The sequence below is a fragment of the Cavia porcellus genome, unplaced genomic scaffold (genome assembly GCF_034190915.1).
Source record: "Cavia porcellus strain 051 isolate PalLab524CR breed Dunkin Hartley unplaced genomic scaffold, mCavPor4.1 scaffold_9, whole genome shotgun sequence".
NCBI lineage: Eukaryota > Metazoa > Chordata > Mammalia > Rodentia > Caviidae > Cavia > Cavia porcellus.
The window spans coordinates 78567595-78592981 of record NW_026947492.1 but is presented as its reverse complement, the minus strand read 5'-3'; the positions used below and the strand labels follow the sequence as shown (position 1 = coordinate 78592981).

Sequence of the window (25387 nt, the reverse complement as noted above, 5' to 3'; positions counted from 1 at the left end):
GTTCCTTGGTAGCATACTAGGTAATCTGATGAGAAGTTAGGGAAAATATCTTCTCTCAGCCCAATTTTCTGTAATCGTAATCCGAGTCTAAAATGTGTACACTGCAGAATAGTGATGCAAGTAGCAATGCGATTGTCCCAGGGAAACACAATGTGAACCCCATGAGCGCATCTTGACATGACTGTGGGACCTTTGCGCATAGGTGAAATGTCTTACTGTCCCGTTAGGGACTGATACCTGTGCCTGAGACATCCAGTGTTTAGAGAACATCTGCAGCAGACTAATTCACTGACTGGGTTAAAATCTTAAAGATAGCTTTCTGTAAACAGAGTATTGCTTCAAAATTTAAACTTAAAAATGCAGCTGATCTGTTATTTTCGTTTTTCTGACTGTATTATGTATAAATATGTGAAATTATGTGGAAAGTTCCCATGGAATTTCCTGAAAGAAAATGTAGCCTTAGATTAAAACCAGTTATTTACCCTAGTGTCAGCAGGTCTTAATTCATGCAGTGTAAAGGGAGATTTGAACCGAGAAACATTATAAGACATTGACTAAATCTACCACGGCCAATCATCAATGTTATTTTTATATACCTAGAGCTACAATTAGCTCTAGAGTTTTGGATACTTGGTTTTATATATCCTATATATAGACATGCCGAATGACTTTTGGCTTTTTCGTTTTTTTATCGGTAGCAGAGATCGAACTCACGACTGCCTGCTTTCAAGGCAGGCACTTACGCCGCTGAGCTAAATCCCCAGCCCCCTGAAAATATATTTTATATCTGAATTTAGTAACCTTTAATAGTGTAATTTATTTGATTGTCACCATCATCAACTCTTTAAAATCTTTCCTGTTATTTGGACACTATGTTCATCAGTATTACCAAATGAATTAAACATGCAAATTTCAGCACACAGGGCCATCTCTAAAAATGTTTCATGACGTGTATTTTGATGGTGAAGGAATTGCAGTTGCATGGCCCATAAAGTAATGGTTCAAAATTCACTTGACAAAAAGAGTAAGACCCTAAAGGTAATCCATTTCATTGTATTTCCAGGTTTGAACCAATCACCAGGCAACCTTTTGCAAAATAATGATAATTAAATCTTTCATAAGCCAAACTGATGCTTGGCATGGGAAATGATTTCATGCTCACATCCAGTTGTATCTGATTTTGAAATGAGAAAAGAAACACAGTAGTCACAGGAGTGAAGCTCAGTGATTCAGAGTCCAGTGGGTTCCCCCAGAGAGGCCCCAGGAAGAAAGCGTGGCGAAGAGAGATTTTCTTCTGAAAAATTCCCAGCTAATTAATTTTCATTTATGCAGGGAAGAATTTTTCTTACTCCTACTGAATTTTTTAAAAAAAGAAAATCTACTAAAATTCACACTATCAATTTTAAGTTTTAATGAACTTTTTTTTAGAGGTTAGAAAGGCTTCATTTTTATTTCCTCAGAATAAAACTGTCCACTACTTGCCATAATTTTCTCTTATATTGTGTGGTATCCATTGTGCACCTGGAGCTGATGAGAACCACCAACCTGAGGGAAAGCCCATGCGCTTTCTTTTCCTTTCTGCACATCAGTTCAGGTTCTTGGTACTGTTCCAAAGCATTGCCCATGAGCTTCAAGACTAGGGAAGGAAGAAATGTGTCTTTCTAGGGCGTCGGTTTGATTTGTCAACAATAAAAATTATTTTATATGAAAAGGAATATGGACATAGAGGAGATAAATGTGCATTAACTGTAAGATCTAAACTCCAGCCTCCATGGGCTGTCACTCTAAGCTAATGGCTGGTGTCTTGTCGGCTTTCTGGTCACTGGGACACAGTGACATTCACAGCCTGCAGGAGGAGAGGTTTAATGTGTATCGCAGTCCGCAGGGTTCAGTCTAGGGTTGGCTGGCTCCATTTTGGAATGTCAGGTGTGTTGGGGCAAATCCTCAAGCCTGGGGGCAGCACTCAGAGAAAAGGGCCAGGGCCCCAGACACAGAGCTCAAGGCCACACCTCCATGGGTGCCCAGACCCTCCTGCAAATGTGCTTCTCCAGCCCCTGGGTGGCTCAAAGCCCATCAAATTGACACCTGCAACTTGAACCGTTGTAGTTGGTCTGTTCATTTGAAAAGCACTTGGACTTTCATTATATTTCATGTTTTGATACTTGCTTGTATGCTGTGATTTTTCCTTTATTTAAACTGAATTTATAATGCTATTTTAAAGTGTGGGTACACTGTCCTAGGGTCTGCTGATGGATGCTGACAGGACTTTGTCTTCGAAACCTGCACGTAGAGAGAGGACCCAGTTGATGCATGAAGACAGGGGAGGTCTCCCCCTACTTTATCTGTGTCAGTGATTGGTCTCTTCACGCTGAGCGACACACGCACCTGTTGCCCAAGCCACAGCGTGCTATCAGCTGCTATTCTGCACACTGCATGACAACCATCTTCCTTTGCCATAATAGTGGTTAATATTTCCTACTCATTTTCTTCATGTCTGTTGTGTATACTTAATTTATAAGAGCTTTCTTTAGTCTCAAGACTTTACCACATCTCCATGCCCCGATAGCCATGTCTAGTTTCTTTTTCATACCCTGGCCATGGTTCCTTAAAGCAATTGTGAATGAGAAATCCTTTGTCCTGATGTTGACTGATTCACTGGGTGGAGAAGACACATAGTTTGTAACATTCACTTTATGATTCTGGTACTCATCCTTACAGAGAGCACTGGATTAGATCGTCCGACCCCTTCAGACCTGAATTGAGACATTCATCCAAATAACCTGCTTCAACAATGCCAAACATTTAAGTCTAATAATGTTTAAGTTGTGATGCTTAAAAATTTCCCAAAAAACTAATGAGTCATTGGAGTATTTTGGAAGTATGTGTACATGGTGATTAGACTTATGCAAGATTAGATTCATGCATGTTAATTTAGTTTATAGGGAGTGATTCCCCTGGGAGAGGCCCCACCTTCTGCTAATAATTACACTAAGGTTTCTAGAAAGTTGGGTAAGAGGATAGGGTTATGGGACCCATGTTATCACATATGAAGGGGTAAGACATATTAAAAATCATTGAAGGAACACTTGAAAGGGCATTTTGCAAACACTGTCTGTTACTTACGTAAGGAAAACCAGACTGTACAGAAAACAGATCTTCCTATCTATGAAGCAAAATGTGCATTTTACCAGAAAAAGTGTTCTAGAAGGGAAAATAAAGAATACTGTGAAAGAAATTTTCTTTAACACTGATTGTAATGCTGTTCTTCAAAGTAAAACATTTCTATGTAAATTAACCATAACTAAATTCCCTGACTTTGATAGATGTGAATTATGTATGTTATTTGCTTTGTTAATAGAACATGGTATCATTTTTTGGATATATTTGATTTTCTGAAATGTTGTTGATGAAAGGTATCATAAAATAATGTGAAGCACATAAACTCTTTTATGAAATCCCTTATGATTCTTAGATATGGGAGTGATCGCAGTCAAAAACTGTCCTTGAAGCAACTCTGTGCAGTTAAACTCATGGAATGTGTATTATATGTTCACCAGGCCCACAGCAGAACATTTTGTATCATAGGTCATCCCTTTGGAACTTGATACCTTTCAAAACCACCACGTTTATAATAAAAAAATTTATAAAATGCTTATAATGTTTAGAATGCTGAAGTTAATAACAAAAAGGTGAATGGTATTGTTCATGCAACCCTTAAAAAATTTATATGTTAGCTTCAAATGTATCTGAAACATAAGTAGAATTACAGACGAGCATGTGCTAAGAGCCAGCTGAGGCAGCAGTGAGCCCTGTGGTGGCTATCTGAGGGAATCTTTATTGCCCATTGGAACAGTACTGACCTTAGAGATGATGAAGGGTTGGAACAGTGAGGTATAATCACAGAGAACAGAAGTATTTGTATGTCAGAAGTACGTGTAGCCAGGCACTCAGTGATTGAATATCATTATAAAATAGGTAGTGTGGGATGTTAAAATTAAGAAGGAAAGCAATATGAAGAAAATTTCCTTATCAAATTCTTTCATTTTCTCATCTCTTTCATAGTAAAGTAGATACACTTCCCTATGAGAGGCCCAGATGTAATGAAATATTTACTTGACCACTGAGAAAATTACACTTTTATTCCATATTTCTTTTGGTATCAGGTGTCTGTCTTCTGAAGATATTGGCCTAAAACTTGAGACCAGGAGACTTCTTGTATTTTAAAGTTGTGACAAAATACATATTTAATAAGTGATGCTATGTCCTCCTCTTCTAAGACAATGATGAGGGCTGTTCCGACGTCCTTGGGCTCCCTCCTTCCTGCTGCAGCTGAAGTGCCCCAGGATTCTGTGCTTCTTGGGGCTTGCCCACTACATACCAAACCTGCTGGGATCACCTTGTGTAGGTGTAGCTGGACTTGGTCTGCTTGTGTGTTGTTAATTTTTTACCTTTTTTTTTTTTTTTTTTTTAATCTTTTTGAGACAGGATCTCTATGCAGTTAGGATAGGACTTGAGCTCACTTTGTAGCCCAGGCTGGTCTTGAACTCGAAATGATCCTCCTGCCTCAGCCTCCCGAGTGCTGGGATTACAGGCATAAGCCACCATGCCAGGCTAGTACTATTTTATTATTAGAGATGTGGCCTTTAAGTTTCCTTTCTTGTGGTGACTTTCTTGAGTTTTTTCCTAGTTTTTATTCTCTGGAAGAATTGTCATAAAATTGGTGTTCATTTGCATAATATGAGACTTACTTGAATATTGAGAAGAATGTGTGGTAATATGTGGGAATTTTTTTCTCTCGAAGTTTTCATAATTACAGTTTTAATTTATTAATCATTGTAGGACTATTTGTAGTTTTTATTTCTTATGTCAGTTTTAGTAATTCTAGTGTCCTGAGGATGTTTTCACTTGATTTAGGTTTCGAAGTTATTCACAGAAGATTATTGTTTTAATGCTATTCTATTATATTTTTAACTTCTTGTTAAAAAGGTCCAAAGTGACCTATTTTTTTCCATCCCTCATTTTGCAAGTTGTGCATTCTCCTTTTCTTCTTAACAATCCATATTTTTCTCAGTATTTTCAAACAAGAAAGTTTTATGGATTGTCTTGCTTCTATTTGTTCTGTAGTCCTTTTCTATTTGAATGATTTGATATGTGAGTATAACTTCTCTCTTTTTAGGTGTTTAATTTGATGCTATCTAAATGTATTAAAATATACAGGTCATTGTCAACTTTCTTTTAAGTACAGTGCTATCTTGGTTTACAAATGTGATTTGTTATACAGTTTTGGAAAAGAGACCCAATGTGTTGGTGTGGGAAAGATGACTGTGCTGTGTCTATCACCTGAGGCAGACTTTGCAAACAAAAACAAACTTTTGCCCAATGCTTCTGTTTGTGAACACAATTGTTTGCAAACAAAAGTGTTTGTGAACCAAAGTATCACTGTATATACATTTAAATATGTGATATTATCGCTAATAATGTTAGTAGCATTATCACAGGTTCTAATATGTTGCATTTCAGATTAAATATTTTCTAATTTCCATTTTTTAGATTGTTAACCCATAAATTTAGAAGCATGTTATTTTGTTTTCAAATATTTTTAGATTTTTACCTGATATTCACTTCCAGTTAAATTTTACTGAATTACAAAATCCACTCTTTTGCTATCAGAACTTTGAAATTTAATGACTAAAGTATATATGTTCATTATATTAAACTTCTAATTATGTGTTTAAAATATGTATATCTGTTTATTGTATATGTGAGAAAAGCTTTTAAGTCTATAGTCTTGTACTTGACTCTGGATCAGTTTTGGTACTGTTCACATACTTTGAAACTCTGCTGTTAGATAGAGCCAAGAAGTTCTGGTGTGGTACTGCACCGTGAGGTGACTGTAGATAGTAATAATAATATACTGAGTACTTCAGAAACCCAGGGGAAAGGGCTTTGAATATTTTGCCACAAAGAAATAATAAATGAGGAAATCATCTGGTTTAAACATTGATACTACTTTTTTAAAAATCTTAAAAAGACCAAAATGATCCACAAGAAATTTAATTGCTCTCTAGAATAAAGTCTAATACTGTGTAAAGAAATGCAAAACCTAAACCAGGCATAGAGGCGCATGCCTGTAATCTCAGCACTCAGAAGACTGAGACAGGAGGACCCCGTGAGTTTGAGGCTATCTTGGGGTACATAGGGAGTCCAAACATAGCCTAAACTACATAGAAAGACCCTGCCCCCCGCCAAAAAAAAGAAAACAAACAAACAAAAAAATCTAGCATGAGGGAACACAGAATCCAAAATAACATATCTGTGAGCCAATCAATTTCTAGTCATACAAAAAGTAGGAAAAATATCAGTCAGGAGTACAGAACCAGAAACTACAGAGAGTAGGGAATTAATATATTAGTACAATAAGCATTTTATAAATATACTTGAAAGGATTTCCAAAATCATGGTGTTAAAGGAAAACATGAACAAAAAGAGAAGTGAAAGGAAGAATTTTTTCTGTTAACGAAGTCACTCATGTATAACTTAAACGAATGAGAAAATTCTTTAAAAAGAACACAGTGGTGCTCCTAAATATGGCAAATGGAATATTGGAAAAAACACTTCCTGAATGAGATTTATGGCCCTTGAGATACTACGAAATATCACCGAGTTTGAAAGGATAGCAGGCCGCCCTACCCAAGATGAAACACTAGGAGACATGACCCAGGGTCGGTGAAGAAAGCGTCAGCGCTGCTGGGCAGTCTTGGGTCAGCTGACATTCGTAAAATGAACTCTGAAGAAAAAACACTTGAGGAAATCGTGGCCAAAAGTGTCTTCAAACTAGGTGAGAACTATGAACCCTAAGACTCGAGAAGCTTAGCATGAGCTCCACACAAATAAAAATAAAAGCAGACTAACCCTCTACAAAACCAGTGATAAAGAGAAAATCAAAAAAGCAGCCAGAGGAAAAGATGCACTGGGTCTCTCTAGAATTAAAAACAAACAAAAACCCCTCGATGTTATCTGTGCCAAAGGTTAGAGTATTTGAAGGAATAGTGCTCACTTTCTCCTCAGTGTGACATCTACAGTATGTATTTACCTTGTTTACCGTGCTTTCTCTTATTCTAAAGATAAATTTTGAGAATGTTTTGCAAGGTAATTGTGTCTTCATATTGTTATTCTGGTTTTGAGAATGCATACCTAAATCACATTGCCAGTGCACGTTTGCTTGTGGGAATAAACATTTCCTTCCTCCCAAAGAAGGGAGCCAAAGAAAAGGAGAAAGTGTGAGTAGAAGTCTGTAGACCCTGAGCAGGGGAGGCCCTGTCCAGGACCAGAACCCCCTCCCACACACATACCCCTGCCTCCTGGCTCACCATCCCACTGGTCTTCTGTGCGCACGAATGACACCTCTGTTCTTTCTTCATTTCTGGAGCCCCACCTTGGGACACTTTAGATTTCAGCCAGGACAGTATGATACAGGGAGAGGAGAAATGCAAAGTAATGGGGCAACTAAGAGAGCCTGGAGAAAACTCCTTGAGAATGGGGTGCCCTGGGGTGAACCCTGCATTGCTTCCCTCATTTATAGGTGGCACAGTGACAACATTGTGCCCAAGGAAACAAAAGCAGATTGAAGCAGGGAGAGGAACACCAAGGGCCTTCCAATGCCATGGCATTCTTATTTGTGTTAGTTTATACACTTATAAAAGCTCAGTGACATCGGAATTGTCCTATTTTCTTCATCCTTAAGCTGGCTCAGAGAAGGAAAGAAGTAATCAGCATGAGACAGAATTCAGAGATAGGGACACAGGCAAACTTGAACTTGACATAAAAGAGCAACCAGTTTGGTAAAACATTCCCTTTAATATGGAGATTGACTGGAGAAACAAGAAATAGGTTTTAAAGAAAGAAGTCTTGAGCTGAATGATTATGAAAGAGATGTTTTCAGTTGAAAATAAAAGGAAAAAAACCTCAAAATGGTTTCAATACCAAGAGTAATTTATGGGCAAGAGCAATTTATGGGTTTTCAGTGAAGCTGGACTGAATGTCCTGATGGCTTGTGTTTTAGGTGATATCTGCTGGCCTAATAGCAATAATCAGGGCTGGGTCTTTCTTTCGTGTCAGAGAAGGTAGAAGAAACCTCTCCCCCAGTTGCTCAGTGGAGGAAAGAGGAATCTTTCTGGAATCCCCAGGAAACAACCTTAGCACCTGGTTGGCCAGGCTTGTGACCCATGCCAGTCTCTGAACACATTACGAGGACCTTGTGAATGCTGTGTGAAAGGAGCTTAGCTAATAGAAATGTGCCTCTTGAGCTGCGGCCCTTGGGGTCCTCCAGAGGAGCGGAACTTGTGGGGCATAGACAGACAGGTGAGTGTGTGCATGCTGTGTATAGATTAGACATATGTGTGGTATATGTAATGTATATCTGTACCTTAATTTGTAAAGAAACTTGTCTCTGGGGATTTTCTCATGTGACCGTGGGGTCAGGCAAGTGTGGCATTTGTAGGGCGAGCACACCAGCAAGCTGGAAACTCTGCTAGAAGCTGATATTACAATCATAAAGGAGAATTTCCCCTTCTTCTGGCAAAAATCATATTTTGTTTGCTCTTGCTACCTCGCAACTGATGTGGTGAGACATACCTATGTTGTTCTGACACTCATTGTCGGTGTAAGCCAGTGACAGATTTCCTTCACAGGTAAATTAGGGCTTGATTAAATGACTAGGGGCCTCAGCCTAGTGCACTGACATGTAAACCATCACAGACGTGATCAGTCTCTTCTACAGCATGTAGCTGGCGCTTCCAGTTCCCCTGGAAGGAGAGAGATGGGCAGCCCAGAGGAACCAGAGGGTTCCCTTATGAGACCTAAGGGGAGATGTGGACAGGCTGCCTTGGGGCATGGGTTTTCACTCATCTTTCATGGCATAGTACTAGGGACACACATGTTATCTGAGGTATGTCTGTCTAGTAAAGAAGAGCTGTCCAGCAAAACTAGTCATTTTGCTCTGTTTTTGCTTAGTTTTGACTTGGCTTTTATGCAGCAGTGAGGATTTACTTCATATTAAGCATGTGCTTTACTGTTGAGATTCCCCATGCTGGATAACTGCAATATAAGACTTCAAATTAAGGCTCAATATTATTTGTTTTCACCATCTGTAGAAGACACTGTTATGCTCAGGTGGGGTTCAGGGACTACAGGCATAATTGTCCTTCAGTCTTACATTGAGTACTCCCTGAGATATATCACCAGGATTCTCCAGAACAGAACAACACACTGAGCAGTGCTTTTCCCAGATGAGCTGACAGCAAGTCCCTCTCTCCTCTGTGTTCTTGTAGAGAAGACGCTTCTTTTCAAAGGACCAGGTGTTCTTTCTGTGGATCACTGATTAGCGTTTTCGGTTCCCTGTCGCCCTATGGCATTGCTCAAGCAAGCCAGTGACATCCTCATGTGAAGCCCGGAAGGCTCTCGCCAGGCTTGATTCTACTACAGATCCTGCTCCTCAGTCCCCCTGAGCACAGCTGTATTTTTCCCTCTGGCGATGAGGACAGGTGCTTGTCAGATTCCCAGCAGTCTCAGCCATCCAGTGTGGGCCAGTCCTCTAGCCTGAGGGTGGCAACCATTCCAACAAGGAGGTGGAAAGGTGATTCAGACAGTCTTTCCCTCCAGGCCACATGGAGCAGTGATGGGGTGGGAAAAGGTTCAAATAGCAGTTGGTTCTTTTCGTGGGCTTCCAAACTCAAGGTTTTACTCTTTTCTAATTACTATTTCTAGTAATATTAGTGTTCATACTTTCCAGAAACAAGTAGTAAATTGTTCATTCCTCCATCCATCTTAGCTCCCATCCTTTTGTTTTGCATTTATGTATGGTTTTCTTCTCACTCACTCTCAGAAAACTATGCTTTATTTATTAGTCTCCGTGTTCCCTTTACGCGACCTCCAGAGAGCACAATGGCTGACACACAGCCTATATTCAGCAAGAATTTGGTGAATGGATCTGAAAATCACTTTCTCCAGTAGACTTTGAGAAGAAAATTACCAGTGAGCTCAGAGTTCCCTGTACACAGTTCATTGGTAGTTACATAGGTGAATGCCATGCAGGTGAATCTCCAGCACTGCTGGGATTCAAGCCCACCCACCTGGAGAGGGAGGCCATCCCTGAGAGCATCGTCTGATTTTATTTCCTCATTCTCCTTCAAAATGAGTGCCAGCTTCCCTGAGGCTTCTGAAGAACCTGGAGGCAGCCACTCACTTAGTGTAGGAGGCGGAATTAGTACCCGAGGAGGTGAAACGCGAGTCTGCCTGTCTGTCTGTCTGTGGATTCCCAGTGCCCCATTCACTTCTTAGTTCTGCTGAGACTGAAGCATCCCTTCTGCTGGGAGCCATTCAGTCCCTTTCCTCCCTCAGCTACACAGCTGTACAATGCACAGCGCCTTGTCCTGAATTACAGGGAAACATGCAGGCCGCTGAAATGTTGCACTGGACATATTCAATCTGCTGTTTTCCTGTGACCTGTTTTTAATTAAATTTATTTACCTGGTTACATAAAAACACAAGAATTATACATGTAAATGGGGTAATGCGCCTTCATACACACACACACACACACACACACACACACATACATTCAACAGTGTGATGATATGTCATTCAGGCCAGATGCCTGTCTCCTCAGACATCCATCATTTGTTTATGGCGACACGGGCTTTTTGAGGTGGACAGTACATTGTCGTTACCTACGTCATCCTAGCGTGCACACCAGAACTTCCTGCTCCTGGCGTACCACCGTGCGTAACGGTTTCCAATTCCATCCAAACTGGCTTAGATGACAGGGCTGCATTCATTTATGGCTGAATAGTATTCCAGCGTGTTTATGTACCACATTGGCTTGATAAGATTTGTCTTTTGTTTATTACATTTAATTTGACCTAGTCATTAAAGTAATTTTTTTAGCAAAATGGCATGTGCTTTTTCCTGTTTACTGGTAGACTTAGGAATTTTGTAAAAAGAAAGTACTAAAAAACCTGGTGTGATGAAGGAATTTTTCTGATTTACGAGTGTGTTGTATAACTTCCCAGGGGTACCCAGGAAATGTTTCTCAGTGAGGCTAAAGTGACACTGCATCCCCCTGGGGTTTGTGCCCACAAATGTGTAGTTCCGTGGGCACATGGGCTGGCACCCAGGCAATGCAAGGTAGCCCAGTCATCTAGTAACAGGATGTGCTCCCCTCTAGTGACCAGAGTCATCGAGGAGGACTGGTAGAGCAGGCATGTTCTCTCATCCCCCTTGGTTTATTTCAGTACACAGATAAGAGCTCTGCTGGGCCCGTTCAGCCAGGCCGAAGCCTTACTCTTGAAGGCTGGAGTGCAGCCAGGGACGTTGGATGGGGTTCTGCTGGATCTCGGGTGTTCTTCCATGCAACTCGACACTCCTGAAAGAGGGTTTTCCTTTCGAAAGGACGGTCCCTTGGACATGAGGATGGATGGTGGCCGGTGAGTACTGATAAAGTGTTTCTCCTCACAAAAATCAATTTCGCAAAAGTACTCTGGAGTTAATTTCCTTTTAAGACTGCAGAATTCCCATCACACACCCATACCTAACACTCCCCATATGTAATACATCGGTTTTGTTTGCACTCATTATAGAATTTAGTATCTCCCTGGCTTTGGAATACTAAAAGAAAAGTAATTACTGTCTTTACACAGAACAGTGCAGAGATGACTTCCCTAAGGATGGCCTTTTCCAATCATGCAAGGTGGACTTTTGAAGTACTGACGTATGGATAAACGCCATGACACTGGGGCACTGATTTCACTTTTATGCACGCCCAACTATACCTCTCGGGAGAAGCCAAAGGACCTGAATTTACTGTGTATTCTTTTGTAATACTGCAACAAAGACAAGATGCTAGAGGTCATCAGTTGTGCGTTTGGTCCTGTATCTTGTAGTCAGTTTGCTTGAGCCTTTAGAGAGGAACTGCAATTTCTGATGCCACATCAAATACAGTAGCACATACCTTACAGGACAGTGAGCCTTTCAGAGCTTTAGGGGTGTAAACAGCCTGCTGCACACGTAAGCAGTAGGTTTGCCACACCTTCTATCCCTCCTCATCGTCCCCCAGCCTCGGAAAAGCTGTTGTTTATTTTACATCATTCGAGTTCCTACATGTTGTATCATGAAGGAGACCACTGTGGAAGTGGCTGGGCATCCATCCTTTTCATCCAAATTAACTTGAAAAGCACAGCTGGTTAGTGCCCGTGTCTGGCCCAGCACTGGTCCAGGGCATGTGGCCACCTGTGTCTGTGTCTGCACAGCTCACCCGTGCTTGTCCCGCTCCTCCCCCGCGCCCCTCTGCCCCGCGTTGCTCCGTCCTGTGTGATTGCCCACACAGCCTCCCCCAGGTTGTGGCAGGAGGGCTTGTAAGCTGGGCCTGACCTGTATTCGTTAGATCCCTGCTGTTTCTGAGTCTTCCGCCTCCCTCTGCACACACAGTTGGCCTTCATGGAATGAAGAATGTCATCATAAAAGAAAATAATATAAAGCCTTTAAAAACTGGTGACTAATAGTAAAGGTCAAAAATATCCTCATGTTTGGAGATTGAGGTGGCTGTACAGAAATAATAAAATGCCAAGAAAATTTCTACTGTTCTCTGTCTTGCTAAAAAGGCTATGTGCTGAAACACAGTGAACAATTATTTCTAGTTAATAGTGGTGAACACCCATGTTGTTATTGTAGACTGCTCAGCAGATCCTGCTCTGTGACTCAGGACCCCGAGGTTCCCCTCCATGAAACTGAGCTTAAGATTGCCCTGAGGAGTAAACTCCCTGTCAGCCGGGACCTAAGGATGGAATCAGAGTGGAGCCAATTGATCTTAACAAGACGAATGGCTTCCAGGTAGACAGCCTAAAGTGCAGCCTAATTAGAGCAAGTAACAGATATGAAGAAATGTGTGATATTCAGAAAGAAGAGCTGAGCCACTGAATTCTTAGAAAAAGGAGAGAAGAGTAAATATGCACAATGCTAATCCAAATGATGTTAGGAAAGAAGAGTCCATGGCAAGATATATAGCTGGTGAGTTCCTGGAGGGAACATATACCTGGTGTGAAGTTGGATACCAGGGGCTTTCATAACACAATGCTACTGGGCACCAGGGTCTTAAAAGGAATTTATTCCATGAAGATCCTAGTTTGAACAATAACTTTAGGTTGCAGTAAGCTTTGTCAAGCAGAAAGTGTTTCATGGTCCCAGGACTTGACACTGTGGTCCTGGTGGAACTTACATTCTTCCCCAGAGCATAGTAATTGGTGCTTTGTCAATGCGTACATTTTCTGATGAGTTTAGTTCCTGTAAGTCATTGAAACCTGGCTCACGTCTCTTACCTTGTATGGGGTGGGGCTACATGTCTGGATCTTAGCCTCTTCCCCATATGAATTCCTGTTTTAAAGTGACCTGCCTGCTGCCATCCTTCCAGACCGATGTCCTTTTGCCCTGCAGCCCTGTGAAAACGTCCACACTACTCCTCAGTAATAATAACATTATTAGTATTAATAGTAATGAGTATGGCACAATGATACCTGCTTTTTACTTAATCAGAATGTTGTTTTAATTTTCTTGTTTAACAGTAAAAAGTTATAATGAAAAACTGCTGAGTATATCCATACTGTTACAGTTGCTTTGGCAGTGCCAGAGTCTAGATTCATCATCACTGGTAAGGTTCATTCCAATGTTCAGTGGTTTGGGCAGTTGAATTCTGAGATAGATGAGGTCTACCAGAAGTTTTGTTTAAGCCAAGAGTGATCACTGGGAAATATATGAGGACATCAGAATTTATTGGACATCTTGTATGTATTAGGCACCACACTGGATTTATAGTGGTCCTCACTGCTGCTTCTCTCAACAGTTCTGTAGGGTGAGCATTGCTGCTTACAGTAGTTTAAAAATCGAGGGTCCAGTTATTTAAAAGCTTTGCCAGTATCACCAAAGCTAGCATCCAAACCTAGATCAGTCTGACTCTAGAAAAAGCACAGCCTCATCTTGAAAGCTGAAGAAGCAAAGCACATTCAGATGGAAATTGGGGCTACTTTATAGAGGCATTGATTGGTGATCTCAAATGTTAGGTTTTGGTGAGAGAGAGAGAGAGAGAGCACAGGAGACAGACACTTCCCTGAAGGCACTAGCATGTTGTATCACAAGGTGCAAGGTATAATTTCCGGTTTTCAAGAAAAGCTTGTGCTGTCTTGGGGCAGCCTCACTCCGATCTGATCCTCAGATGTTAAAGGTGCCACACCTTTGTTACTTACAAGCCATTGCATTGATTGGTGCCAGCAACCAACCCAACCCATTACATCAATGTAAGAGTGGTAATTCTACTGCGGTCACGACTGTATAATGAGGAGGATCATGCATGGTTAGTTCATCAGTGTGAGTTCTTGGGCTCATTTCTCGAAAGTACCGTGGGATTGTGTGATACAGTGATTGCTATTCTCTGCTACTGTAATTTATTCTATATGGCCAGAGTTTGGGATTCTTTTTATCCTCTATCTGAGATTGTGTTTAGGCTATTCAGTATTACATGTTTATTTTCAGTTTAATCCATGGTGACCGTTGCTATATATGATTGAGCTAATACTGCTAAATTTGATATGATACATTATTGCCATTACGATTATTCTAATTTTTGTGAGTGCAAACTGACCAATATTTTCTTTTGTAGACTTTTTTCTCTTCAGCGTATCCCCCACAAGTAGTTACTTTCCTGCCATAGATTCTGCTTAAGTTCCTGAGACCTAGATTTACTCAAATATCATTAGCAAGTCTTGTGCCTTCCATATTTTAAAGAAAAAAATCAAGCAGTAATTTAATTTTCAAATTCAAACAGTGTCCATTATTTTAGTGTGAAGGAAATCTACAGAAGCAATAATTACCTCTCAGTGAGTGAGAGGCTGTTAAAACATCCTAACTTCCCACAGCCTTGATCTTGGTCACTAGTCCAAGCAGTTGCTGTCCCATACTACTGAGTCTTTGAAGAGGAAATCTTTGGTATTTATGTAGGACCTCAGCATTTTGCCTGAAACACCTCAGCAGCCTTCTCAGGCTGCAGTGCATGTCTGATTCTATCTCAGGACTCTGAAGTTTCAGCTCTTGTCATGGAAACCGATGTCAGTGAGCTAATTGGCTGTCCTCGTGCATAGGTACCCTGACATGCCCACTGCGGCTGATGTCGTGAATGCCTTAGACCAACAGGCGCTCACTTCCATCCTGAGAAGATACGGGGAAGAGAAGCATGCGAAGAAAATCGCGTTGGCGATTGGGCAAGCACGAGCCACGTACCCCATCACCAGGACCCAGCAGCTTGCCAGCATTGTAGCAGGTACCCTTATTAGTTCTGAGCAGTGTCAGAAGGAAAAATATAGAAATGCATAAACACAAAATGTGGGGGTATATATATATATAACCCTTGACTCCCAGAGGGATTCATTTGTATCTGAAAAATCATGCAGGATACAACCCTGCCTAGCCTCCTCTAACGTCAGATTTCTTCTGGTGTTGGAGGTTTCTCCCCTCCACAGTTTTAAAAAAATCTATCTTGCAGTTTGCCGATTATTCTAATGATAGAATTTTTCACCTGGAGTAATTTACTCTTTGTGCCTACCAAGGTGGAAGATAGAACAAGAGCAGAAGACGCTCTTGGCCGTGCACTGTGGCAGAGAAGCAGGCTGGGTAAGGGTTGGCATCACCTCTCTTTGTGTTCACATGTCTGCATTTTAATATTTTGGGCAAAAGTAGAACTGTGTTGCCCAACCGCTAAAATAAAATCCAGGGACTCATGCATCTGCTCTCAACAAGCAGCTCCCACAACACAGGTGTGTGGTGTGCAGGTTACACACCACAAGTCCCAAGTCTACTTGGACTGCTACTGAAGGCAGCCCGAGGGGTTACCACGGGGTTTCCTCTGCCGCTGCTCAGCATTGCACACCTCTTGAACTTCAGTCTAGCAAGGAGGCACTTTATTACAGCCTTTCTGTATGAAGCCAACGTTGTTTCACAGCTGTGTCCCATGATGAAAGTTGAAAAGTATAACTCCTGCAATTATTTAACAGAATTTCAATGCTAAACTAGTCATCTTCTTGGGCCATCTGAAACCCTGTATCATTTGTGTTAACCAAAAAGTGCTATGATTTCTTTTCACTAGTTTCCATTTAGTTACCTAAATAAAAAGTAAAAATAAGGAATATTTTCAAAAGAACTTGATATTAGTTACCCACGGTTGAAGGAATAAATATTGTAAATTTATTTAGGTCATGAAAGAGTCCATACAGTGGTTGTTTATGCTATCATTAGATGACGCTCTATTCTTCTTCAGGTCATCAAATATGAAGAGTTGACTAAGTCTTCCACTTGTTTAGCTGTGTACTCCACAGCCCTTCTAACTTAGCACTAGTATCCTTGTAATTCGTAGGGATTGTATGGACATAAAAATTGTTTCTCAAAAAGGGTTTGTTTTATGCTGATCCTAAACCTGCCTTTTATCTCGGGTATGTTTTTTCCTTCTCATTCTGTATTCACTCACATGACTACACCTTATCATTTCTGTAATTTTTTTTATAGGTAACTGGTTACGTTGTTAGGTTTCCAACAGTAGGAAGAAAAGCAGTGAGAAGTCACATCTTTTGTTCATAAAACCCTACTTTTTCTGGTGCTGAAATGAGGGCAGGGCAGCCTCAAGCATCCAGAGGTTGCCCAGCCTGCTCTGGTTCAGCCCCATGGAGCCCAGGCTGAGGAGTGCACGGCTGCTTCCCCCTGCAGCCCTGCTCATGGCACAGTGGGGCTACCTGAGAATTTGGAACCCCAGGTATCTGAGGCATAGTTGAGCATCTGCCTCTAAGAAATTAAGTTAACTTTCTGCTTCAGGACCCTAATTGGTAAACTTGGGGAATAGTACTGTGTTGTTGCACAGAAATGGTATGAAGATGTGCCCAAGGAACAGTTTAACTGTTGTCAGAAAAGCCTATTAGAGCCATGACAAATGATGCAGCCAACCTGACAAATTCACATATGGGTAAGTAAACCCTGGTTGTAAATGGCACTCAAAACGTTGGCTTCTCTGTGCATGTATTTTCATGTCTTGAGTATAAACCCATAAAAATGCAACTTTTTGATATGATTTTCTTTAAAAAGGGAAAGCAGAAAATAATGTACCCTCTTTGTGATCGTCTATGAAAAGTATTTTAGGGGAGGATGCTGTGTACTAAGCACTAAGCACTAAGCACTAGGGGCAGATTGAAACCAAATCAGATACGGGCTTAGTGTTTATGCAGCTTACGAGTTAATAGATTAAGCAGTAAAGTCACTGAATAGAACCAAGTTACAGAGCTACTTACAGAAAATCTTTTTTTCGTTTGATCTGGAGTTATGGTTCTATCGGTAATGGAAGCTGTGAATTATGGAACCTACACAAATGCCTATTTACATCGTGTGTGCTTGGGTCCTAATGGCAGTTCCATGAAGTCCTTTTGTCCATAAACTGTATTTACAACATTGTCCTGTGATCTCTGCTTCTGACTTTATTAAAACAAAGTAAGACTTTAAAGGTACTTGCAAAGCAATCTAAATGAGGATTTTCTTGAATTCTCTTCAGTCTTTTGTAACTGTCTTGCCTACATTTAATTTGCATTTTTTTCAAAGTACTTGCCTCTATTAGTAGTTTCCAAAGTTTCCAACTCACTTTTCCTGGCAATGACAGCTTTCTTTCCCATGTTCAGATTTCATCGGTTTATGTAACATGCAGTATAATTGCATTGTGACAGTGAAGAGCTGGGGTCTGTAAACACTAAGCACTTTCCATGTGGACAGGGCTGCACCGTTATGGTTTGTATCTAGGTGGCCCCCCAAGCCTCATGCAGTCATGGAGGCAGCTGAATCTGTTGATTGTGATTGGTTCCTTGTCTAGCACTAGAATTGGCAGTGTGAGTGCTGCACCTGCCCAGGGGCAGAGACAGAATACAATATAAGGGAGGAAAAAATGGTGTGTGTTTCCTCTTTTTCCCTTTTTGCTCTTACTGTTTGTGGCCACCATGAACAATTGCCTCTCAGCCATGCCACCCTGCCTTGGAGCCAGCTGAATATGGACTGAAACCTCCAAATAATTAAGCTAAATAAACCTTCTTTTCCCTAATTTTGGATTTCAGGTATTTTGTCTCAATAACAAGAAAAAAGTAACTAAGATGTGCATGTTTGCAGGACCCAGCGCCCCTCCTTCCCGGCAGTTCCTTTGGCGGGGGGCAGACTTGCGAGCTGTGTCAAGTGCAGTCTACTAGAGAGTGACTCTGTGAAGGAAAGACGGACACAGGGGGATGATCCATGCCTTAGTTTCCTGGGGCTGCTGTTGAAAGTGCCTCCAGTTCGGTGGTTAGAGCAGTGGAAACATGTTCTTTCAGCTTCAGAGGCTTGAAGTCTGAAATCAGGATGTCAGCAGGACCCCAGACTCTGCTTCCATAGCCACACAATATTCTTGCTGTGCCTTCTCTTGGGTCCTAATTTCCTTCTTCTAAGACTACTACTGACAAGGAATTCATCTGGTTTGCCCTTATCCTAACTTCATGACATGCAAAGATCCCTGTGTACAAGTCAGATCACGTTTACAGACTGGGGGTAGACATGAGTTACTGGACAGAATCTCCGTGAGGTTTGGGCTCTGTCCGATAGCATTGCTGATTGATCCAGTAAAATCCCTACACAACATCATTATGCAAGTATTGGGCAAGCCATAATATGTAGGGACAGTATTTAAAAATCTTTTCTGGCTCTAATAAATTCATATTAATGTGTTCAAGATTATCAAGCACTCTACCACAGTTCCTGGCATATATTAAAATCCAGATAGACAGGAAGATAGATCAATGTATCACCTCCTTGCTTTCCAAAAGCTAAGATCTAGTAGCACAAGAAGACCAGCCACCACACTTGGAACTATAATGTTCTCAGTAAAGCTTGAAGCTGCATGATTATGCTGTAATGTGGAAACCCTAAAGCCTAGTGCTTATTGCTACTATAAATTATTGCAGTTCTAGTGCTATTCCAAATTATGGGAATTCCAAAAGACAGATCTGAGGCTCCAAATTGGAATACAGTGCTTGTAGTCACTGTGAATTACTTCATAATGATCAAAGCAGGGATTTTGCAAGCCATGTAATTCCAAAACAGCCAGTAGAACTTCTTGCTTCATCTTCCCACACGTTATACATGCACTACTGAGAAAAAGCAGCAGAAGTTTAATATAAACATTTAACATTTATACAGTATTGTGTGTAGTGTCCCCCCACCCCCAAAAGTCATTTATAGATAGCAAATCACGTCACTCATTGTAGTTTTTATTCTACTGTGGTCAGAGCTGAAGAGTCCATATCATGAAATCAGTTGAAAATGACCTGAAACCAGAATGGTTGTAGACCCTTTCTTTCTTATTTTGAAATGGAGGTGAATAATAGTTATAATAACGATTATATTGTTTTTGTTTAGCAAGCACATTTTAGTTATGTTTTGCTTAAATTGATATTGAAATTCATTTGCAGCCTCAAAATTTATGAGAAAATCAAAGAAGCATGTCAGTCACTTTTCAGATCAATGAGACATATTAATTTCACAGATTAGATAATTGATCCATCAATAGTCGAAATTGACAAAAGGCTCGTAGTATTATTTGAGAAGAAGAAGAAGAAGAGACAGAAGCCTGCTTCTCAGATATTTGTGCTTCCCCTGATAAAATGGATAGAGTCATTCCCTGACTGAAACTTACATGTAACCTTTGTCCTGACTCATGAACTGGGCATGGCCAGACCTTAACGAAGGCTTGTTGAACAATTAAATCGGTACAATACTGTATACATTTCCAGCCAAAGTAAGGTGAAAATTCAGTGGTAAAAAAAATAAAAATGGCTAGGAATTCCTGGGAATGAACTGTGCTCCGCCCTTCACATTTAAGAACAGGGGACAGCTAGACATCAGAGTCCTCAGGATAAATTAAAGCAGCTGAGGGAGACGTGATTCTCCATGGGACAGGGAATGAAAATCAGTCTCAGATCCTGTTTCTGGGGCTGCTGTTTATTTGGCAGTGAACCTGAGTGCACCACATATCTCCTGTGGTCTTTATTTCCTGATCTGCAAGATGAGATCACAGATGCTCACTGTGAGCAGGGAATGAGGCAGGCTGGGAGCGCTGTCTGGGAGTGGTGAGCCTTTCCTGCCCAGAGTCCATGGGACGGCAAACCTGTGCTCTCACAGGCACTCTTTCCAGTACTCTTCCATGCCTCATTCCAAATTGTTGCCAGGTGATGTGACTTTTAGTGGTGGATAACTGCCTTTTTCTGTACCAGGACGTGTAAGGTAGATCTTTACATAGAATAAATTTATTTATAAAATATCATTTGTTGATTTAAGTGGCATTAAATTACTGTATTAATATCCTATTGAACTAAAAAAATTAAAATGGCTCCAACCTCAACTGGTATGTGAAATCATGATCTCTGTTTAGAAAAGTATTGTTAATGCAGTGAAAGAACTTCAGCATAAGGAACTAAATAAAACTAAACATTTACTAAGAAGTAGTCATTGCCACCAAGTTTAGAAAGAGCATAAACTGTCTCCTGAAGTTATTCAAGCTAATTTGCTGTGACTCGTTGTTTGATAAGCTCGTGTTCTCATGTTGTTGTACCCCTCATCCTTCCTCCAAAATGCTCCTTATATCATTTCAAAAATAAAAGCAACGGTGTCCCTCTGCAGTTACGATTCACGTAGAGAATGGGGTGGTCTGCCTACAGCTGAGCCTGCATGGCAAGGAGCTTATCTGCCGTTGCTACTACCTGTGATACTACACTTCTGTCACTTTAAGTTTCTTGAATTTAAATCATTATACTCTGTGCATAAGAAGTCCAGCTTAGAAGAAAATAAAGTGGGGTGGAGGGAAAGACTTGCAAATATTTTTTCTTCTTAACAATCTTGCTAGTTTCGCGGGCCAGGGGTTTGGCAAACGTGAGGTTGTGAGTTCAATCCCTGGCACCAAAAAAACCCTACTAGTTTCAGTTTGTACTACCAGGTGAGGATCAGATCATGTTCCTGTACCAACTGACCAACTCCTAACCCGTTATTGATGGTGAGGAAGAGGAGGAGGAGGATAATGAGTAATGCTAACACTTAATAAGTAGTTGCTACTGTCCAAAATTATTTTCAAAAATTAACTCCCTTAACCCTCACAACCCACCGTGAAGCAGGTACTGATTTAGCTCCAACTGTGTATGAGGAAACTGAAGCATAAGGAAGTTAGGAACTTTTGTCTTTGGTACTGTAACTGGAGCCCTGAATCCTGAGCTCTCCATTGTGATGCTGTCCAGCTCCCTCGTGGTTGAAGGACAGTGTGTACTCTTGCTAGAGAGCAGACAGCTCAGATGTCAAGAATCTCACATAAGCATAAGGGAGACAGTTGTATCAGCCATTTTGTCCTGGCAAATGCTGTATATGGTAGAGTCGTGAACACAAAGATATAAGAACCCAACATAAAGGAGCAGTTGACTTCAGTGTAGCAAGAGAGAAAGCTTTAGGAAGAAGAGTTTGCTGCAAGTTATAAACAAGGAAACTTTTAGGATTTTAGGAACAAAAATGATGCCTATTTTGTGAGAGTTTCTGGCACCCAGTAGAAACTTACTAATTGCAGAAACAAAAGGCTGAGGCAAGAGAGAGATGAAATATGTAGGATTTCAGTGGCTAAGGTGAGAAGATAAGCAACCTAGGATCCAATCTAGACTTAGTATGGTTCCAAGTCCCTGGAATTCTCCCTATCTTAGAATACCTTACCCTAAATATGACCTGGAGCTGGGTCTGATTCTTAGAATAGTAATTCAGTCTAACCAAATTCTCTAGGGTTTCCTGATTCTGGCTGAATTTCAGATTGCTTCTAGGGAACAAGAGAAAGGAAAATGCATCCTTTACCTCATTATTTCATTTCTTGTTATTTTATACTTTTCATACTTCTGCAAGTGAGGATTAAAGTTGTCTCTTAAGCATTGTATATTCAGTACATTAACAGTTTACATGGTGGCTTTTTTTTTTTTTTTTGTAAAGATGTGTATCACTAACCAGGTCATTTTGTTCTTTATAAGTTAATGAAGACGAACTAGTTCTGACAACTAATTATTCAGAAGCTTTAAGATGGTAAAGGGAGATATTTAATATGATCTCTCCATTTAAAAATCTTCTGGAACAAACTGTGTCTTGGTTATTTTTTCTCCTTGATGAGATACAATAATGGACACCCAAAATTAAAGAGCTCTCAGTTTGTAGAGGTTTCAGTCTATAGTCAGCTAGCTCCAAAGCAGGGTGGCACATGACACAGGGGTAACACTTCAAGGCAGCAGAAGACAGCGAAAGCATCAAGTGTAAAAAGTGAGGTAAAAATCTCTTTTCCTCCCTTATACTTTAAGCAGGCTGCTCCCCACCAGAGTGGGTGTGGGGTTTACACCATCTCTGTTCCCTACTCTTGCACAGGCTGAGGACATTTATAAAGTACAGACTTTGGCCCCTGCTGAGTCACTTATTTAAACTTCTGAACTTCTCAAATTGACACAATGAGTAGCATCTTAGAGCACCCCAGGATGCTGGGGTACTTAATTAAGCTGATAGGCTTCTCAAGTTGACACATTATATCAACCACAACAGTTTTATATGCCACTCATGCTACCATCTTGTTTTCAGTTTTGCATGATTTAATTCTTGTCCAGATGATAACAGTATGTACTGTTTACCTCAGCCTTCCAAAATATTTAGAATTTTGACAATGTTCATCACCATCCTAAAGGCAGTATTGTCACACAGCAGCTAATATATATTATATATTATGTTATATATATATAATACATATTATATATTATATAATGCTGAGACTGTTCTTTAAAAACAATCACAAGCTTTCATTCTCAAAATTTAAAATATTCTAATCATCCCAAAGTAATGCCCAAGAAAGATAATTCTGAACTGTCATAGCTTGGCAAAGATCAAAGATTGTATTCCTAGGGCTAGAAAGGGGAATAATGGATGAAAGAGTAGTTATGATGTATAAATATTAATTGTAACTAAAAAATAATAATATTCCTAAGTTGTACTGTGTTATGTTTTTCTTTTGTAAATGAATTTGAGAAATTATGGGTTATCTGGAAAAGTTATTCCTTAGAATACAAAAATAAGAATTGATATTAAGTTTTAAACATCTGTATCTTTCTCTTGTTTAGATCTTTACTTTTGTAAAGAATACCACAATTTCAGAATTTCCCAAAAAGGATTTACATCTTTAATTTATTTTTTAGTCTTTATGTTACATTTTATCTCACGTGTATTTTAGTGTCTTGGAATGTCTTCCACCATATTATAACATAGAGTATGATCCCCTTTTATATTTGTGGGAGTGTGTGTGTGCAATAGGAAATACTTGACAACTTCTGCATTTTTCTAATGTATAATTATATATTTGATGGCTTTTTTATCATCTGAGCTGTATATGGCATGCGGGAAAAATACGTCTTTATTGATAACATCTTAAGAACTGATAGAATATTTGTACCAGGGACAAAAAAATGTGGCACTTGAATAGCTTTCTGTCCTCCTAAAGGGTAATTCGGGTTCAACACACCATCCACTACTGGGTTATCCTTCTATATTTTCAGTTTCCTCATTATCAGAGCAGGGAATTTGACCTCATAATGAGCTGTGACAACTATTTTATACATGTTTTATATATCTGTTTAATCATCAAACATTTATTGAAAGTTCTTCTTGTACTAGGCACTAGTGAAGGCACATGATAATTAAGACACTTTCTAAAAATTAACAAAAAAGTGATCTTTCCTAGTTAAGGAGCAGGTTTTACAGTTGGTGCTTAGTTGGATATTATCAGTATATTTACTGGGTTTGTTTAGGTTAGATTTCATTTATAAATCTCACTCCTTTCTGAGATTAGTTTCCTTTTTTTACCTAAGCATCTATTTTACAATATTCTCAGGGATGATCTATAAGTGATACACAATATCACACTTTGTAAAATGTATCCTTATTTAGCCTCCTTTCTTTGAATGACAGTTCATTTGGGTATAAAATTGCCAGATCTATGATTATTTCACTCAGTACTTTGAAGGTATTATTCCATTCTTCCTTGATATCTAATATGGCTAGTAAAAACCTCCGGTGGTCAGTATTTTACAATTAATCTGTTTTTCTGATTACCTTTATGTCATCGATGTTTAATTATGATATGCTTAGTTGTGAGTCATTATTGGTCCTTAATGAAACAGAATAAGCTTTCTCATCTTTATTTATTCCTGGAAATGTCAGACATTATTTTCTTCCATGTTTACTTTCTCCCATTGTCTCTATGGTTATATAAGCCAGTGATCTCAGCTGCACAGCCAGGTCTCTGAGAGGCAAGAAGGCAGCTCAGGGGCTGTTCTGGTGTTGTGCAGTTTAGCAACCAGAATGTTGCTTTGCAGGCTCAACCATGGAAGTCTTTGGTTCTCTCATCTAGTAAGTCCTTACTATTGTGGTGTGATTTGGATACTCTGTCTCTAAACTTTAACCCTTTTGTAAGGTTACTGGTTTTTGCCTACTTAGATCTTAATTACTTAGATGTTTTTATGGCCTCTTAGCTTCCTGTGTGTTTCAGTTTCTGCTTCTTTTATCAACTGCATCTGTCTTTCCTCTTTTCTTTCTTAAGTTCACTCCCTCACCCTGCTAAAGGAGGTTTCAAACTGAAGGATCTACCTTGTGCAGTTGACCTGGACTTTTCCTTGTTTGGTAGAATTACACCTGCTCTGTCTGAATGGCTGCTGTTAGATCAGAAATGGCAAATTTGCATGAGAGTAGCATCTTGACCAAAGCTGAAGGGCTACCGAATGCAGCTCCACTAGTATGACAGATTCTTTCCCAGGGTTGTAGTAATTATTTACAGAACAAGAAGTAGTTCTTAAAATTGGCCAAATCTAGAACAGAAGGGATTTTTCCCTTTAAAATTGCTCACCTATCTTATTTGAAAAAAATTGTTACCTTATAAAAATTAGATTGACTCTATAATTCAGGTTTGTAAGTAATCTTTTGAGAGTTGTCTTTTGACAGTTAACCTAGTATGTCACCAAAGCATGATAAATGTAGTTTTCAAAGAGTGTCAAGAAACCCAGCTTTCCTCCACCTGCCCACCAAACATGAGGCTGCACTGAAACTTCTTCCCGTCTCGCTAGTGTTTCCCTTCACAGGCTTGTCAGGGAGATAGATAAATAGATAGATAGATAGATAGATAGATAGACAGACAGACAGACAGACCTATAAATTATAGATTCATCAGACAGATGGTTCACTATATAGA

The 25387-nt window shown here is 40.0% G+C and overlaps 1 protein-coding gene across 2 annotated transcripts in view; it reads left to right on the top strand.

Annotated features, from left to right (window-relative positions):
• Positions 1–25387, top strand: part of Mettl15 (methyltransferase 15, mitochondrial 12S rRNA N4-cytidine) — a 143548-nt gene that overhangs the window by 96794 nt on the left and 21367 nt on the right. Inside the window, exons 4-5 of one of the 2 annotated variants that reach the window (XM_003465006.5) lie at positions 11292–11483; positions 15183–15361. In XM_003465006.5, coding sequence (XP_003465054.2) covers positions 11292–11483; positions 15183–15361 — 371 coding nt within the window. Of the gene's footprint in view, positions 1–11291; positions 11484–15182; positions 15362–25387 lie in introns of those variants that run through there. The other variant, XR_010049891.1, reaches the window with a different exon arrangement.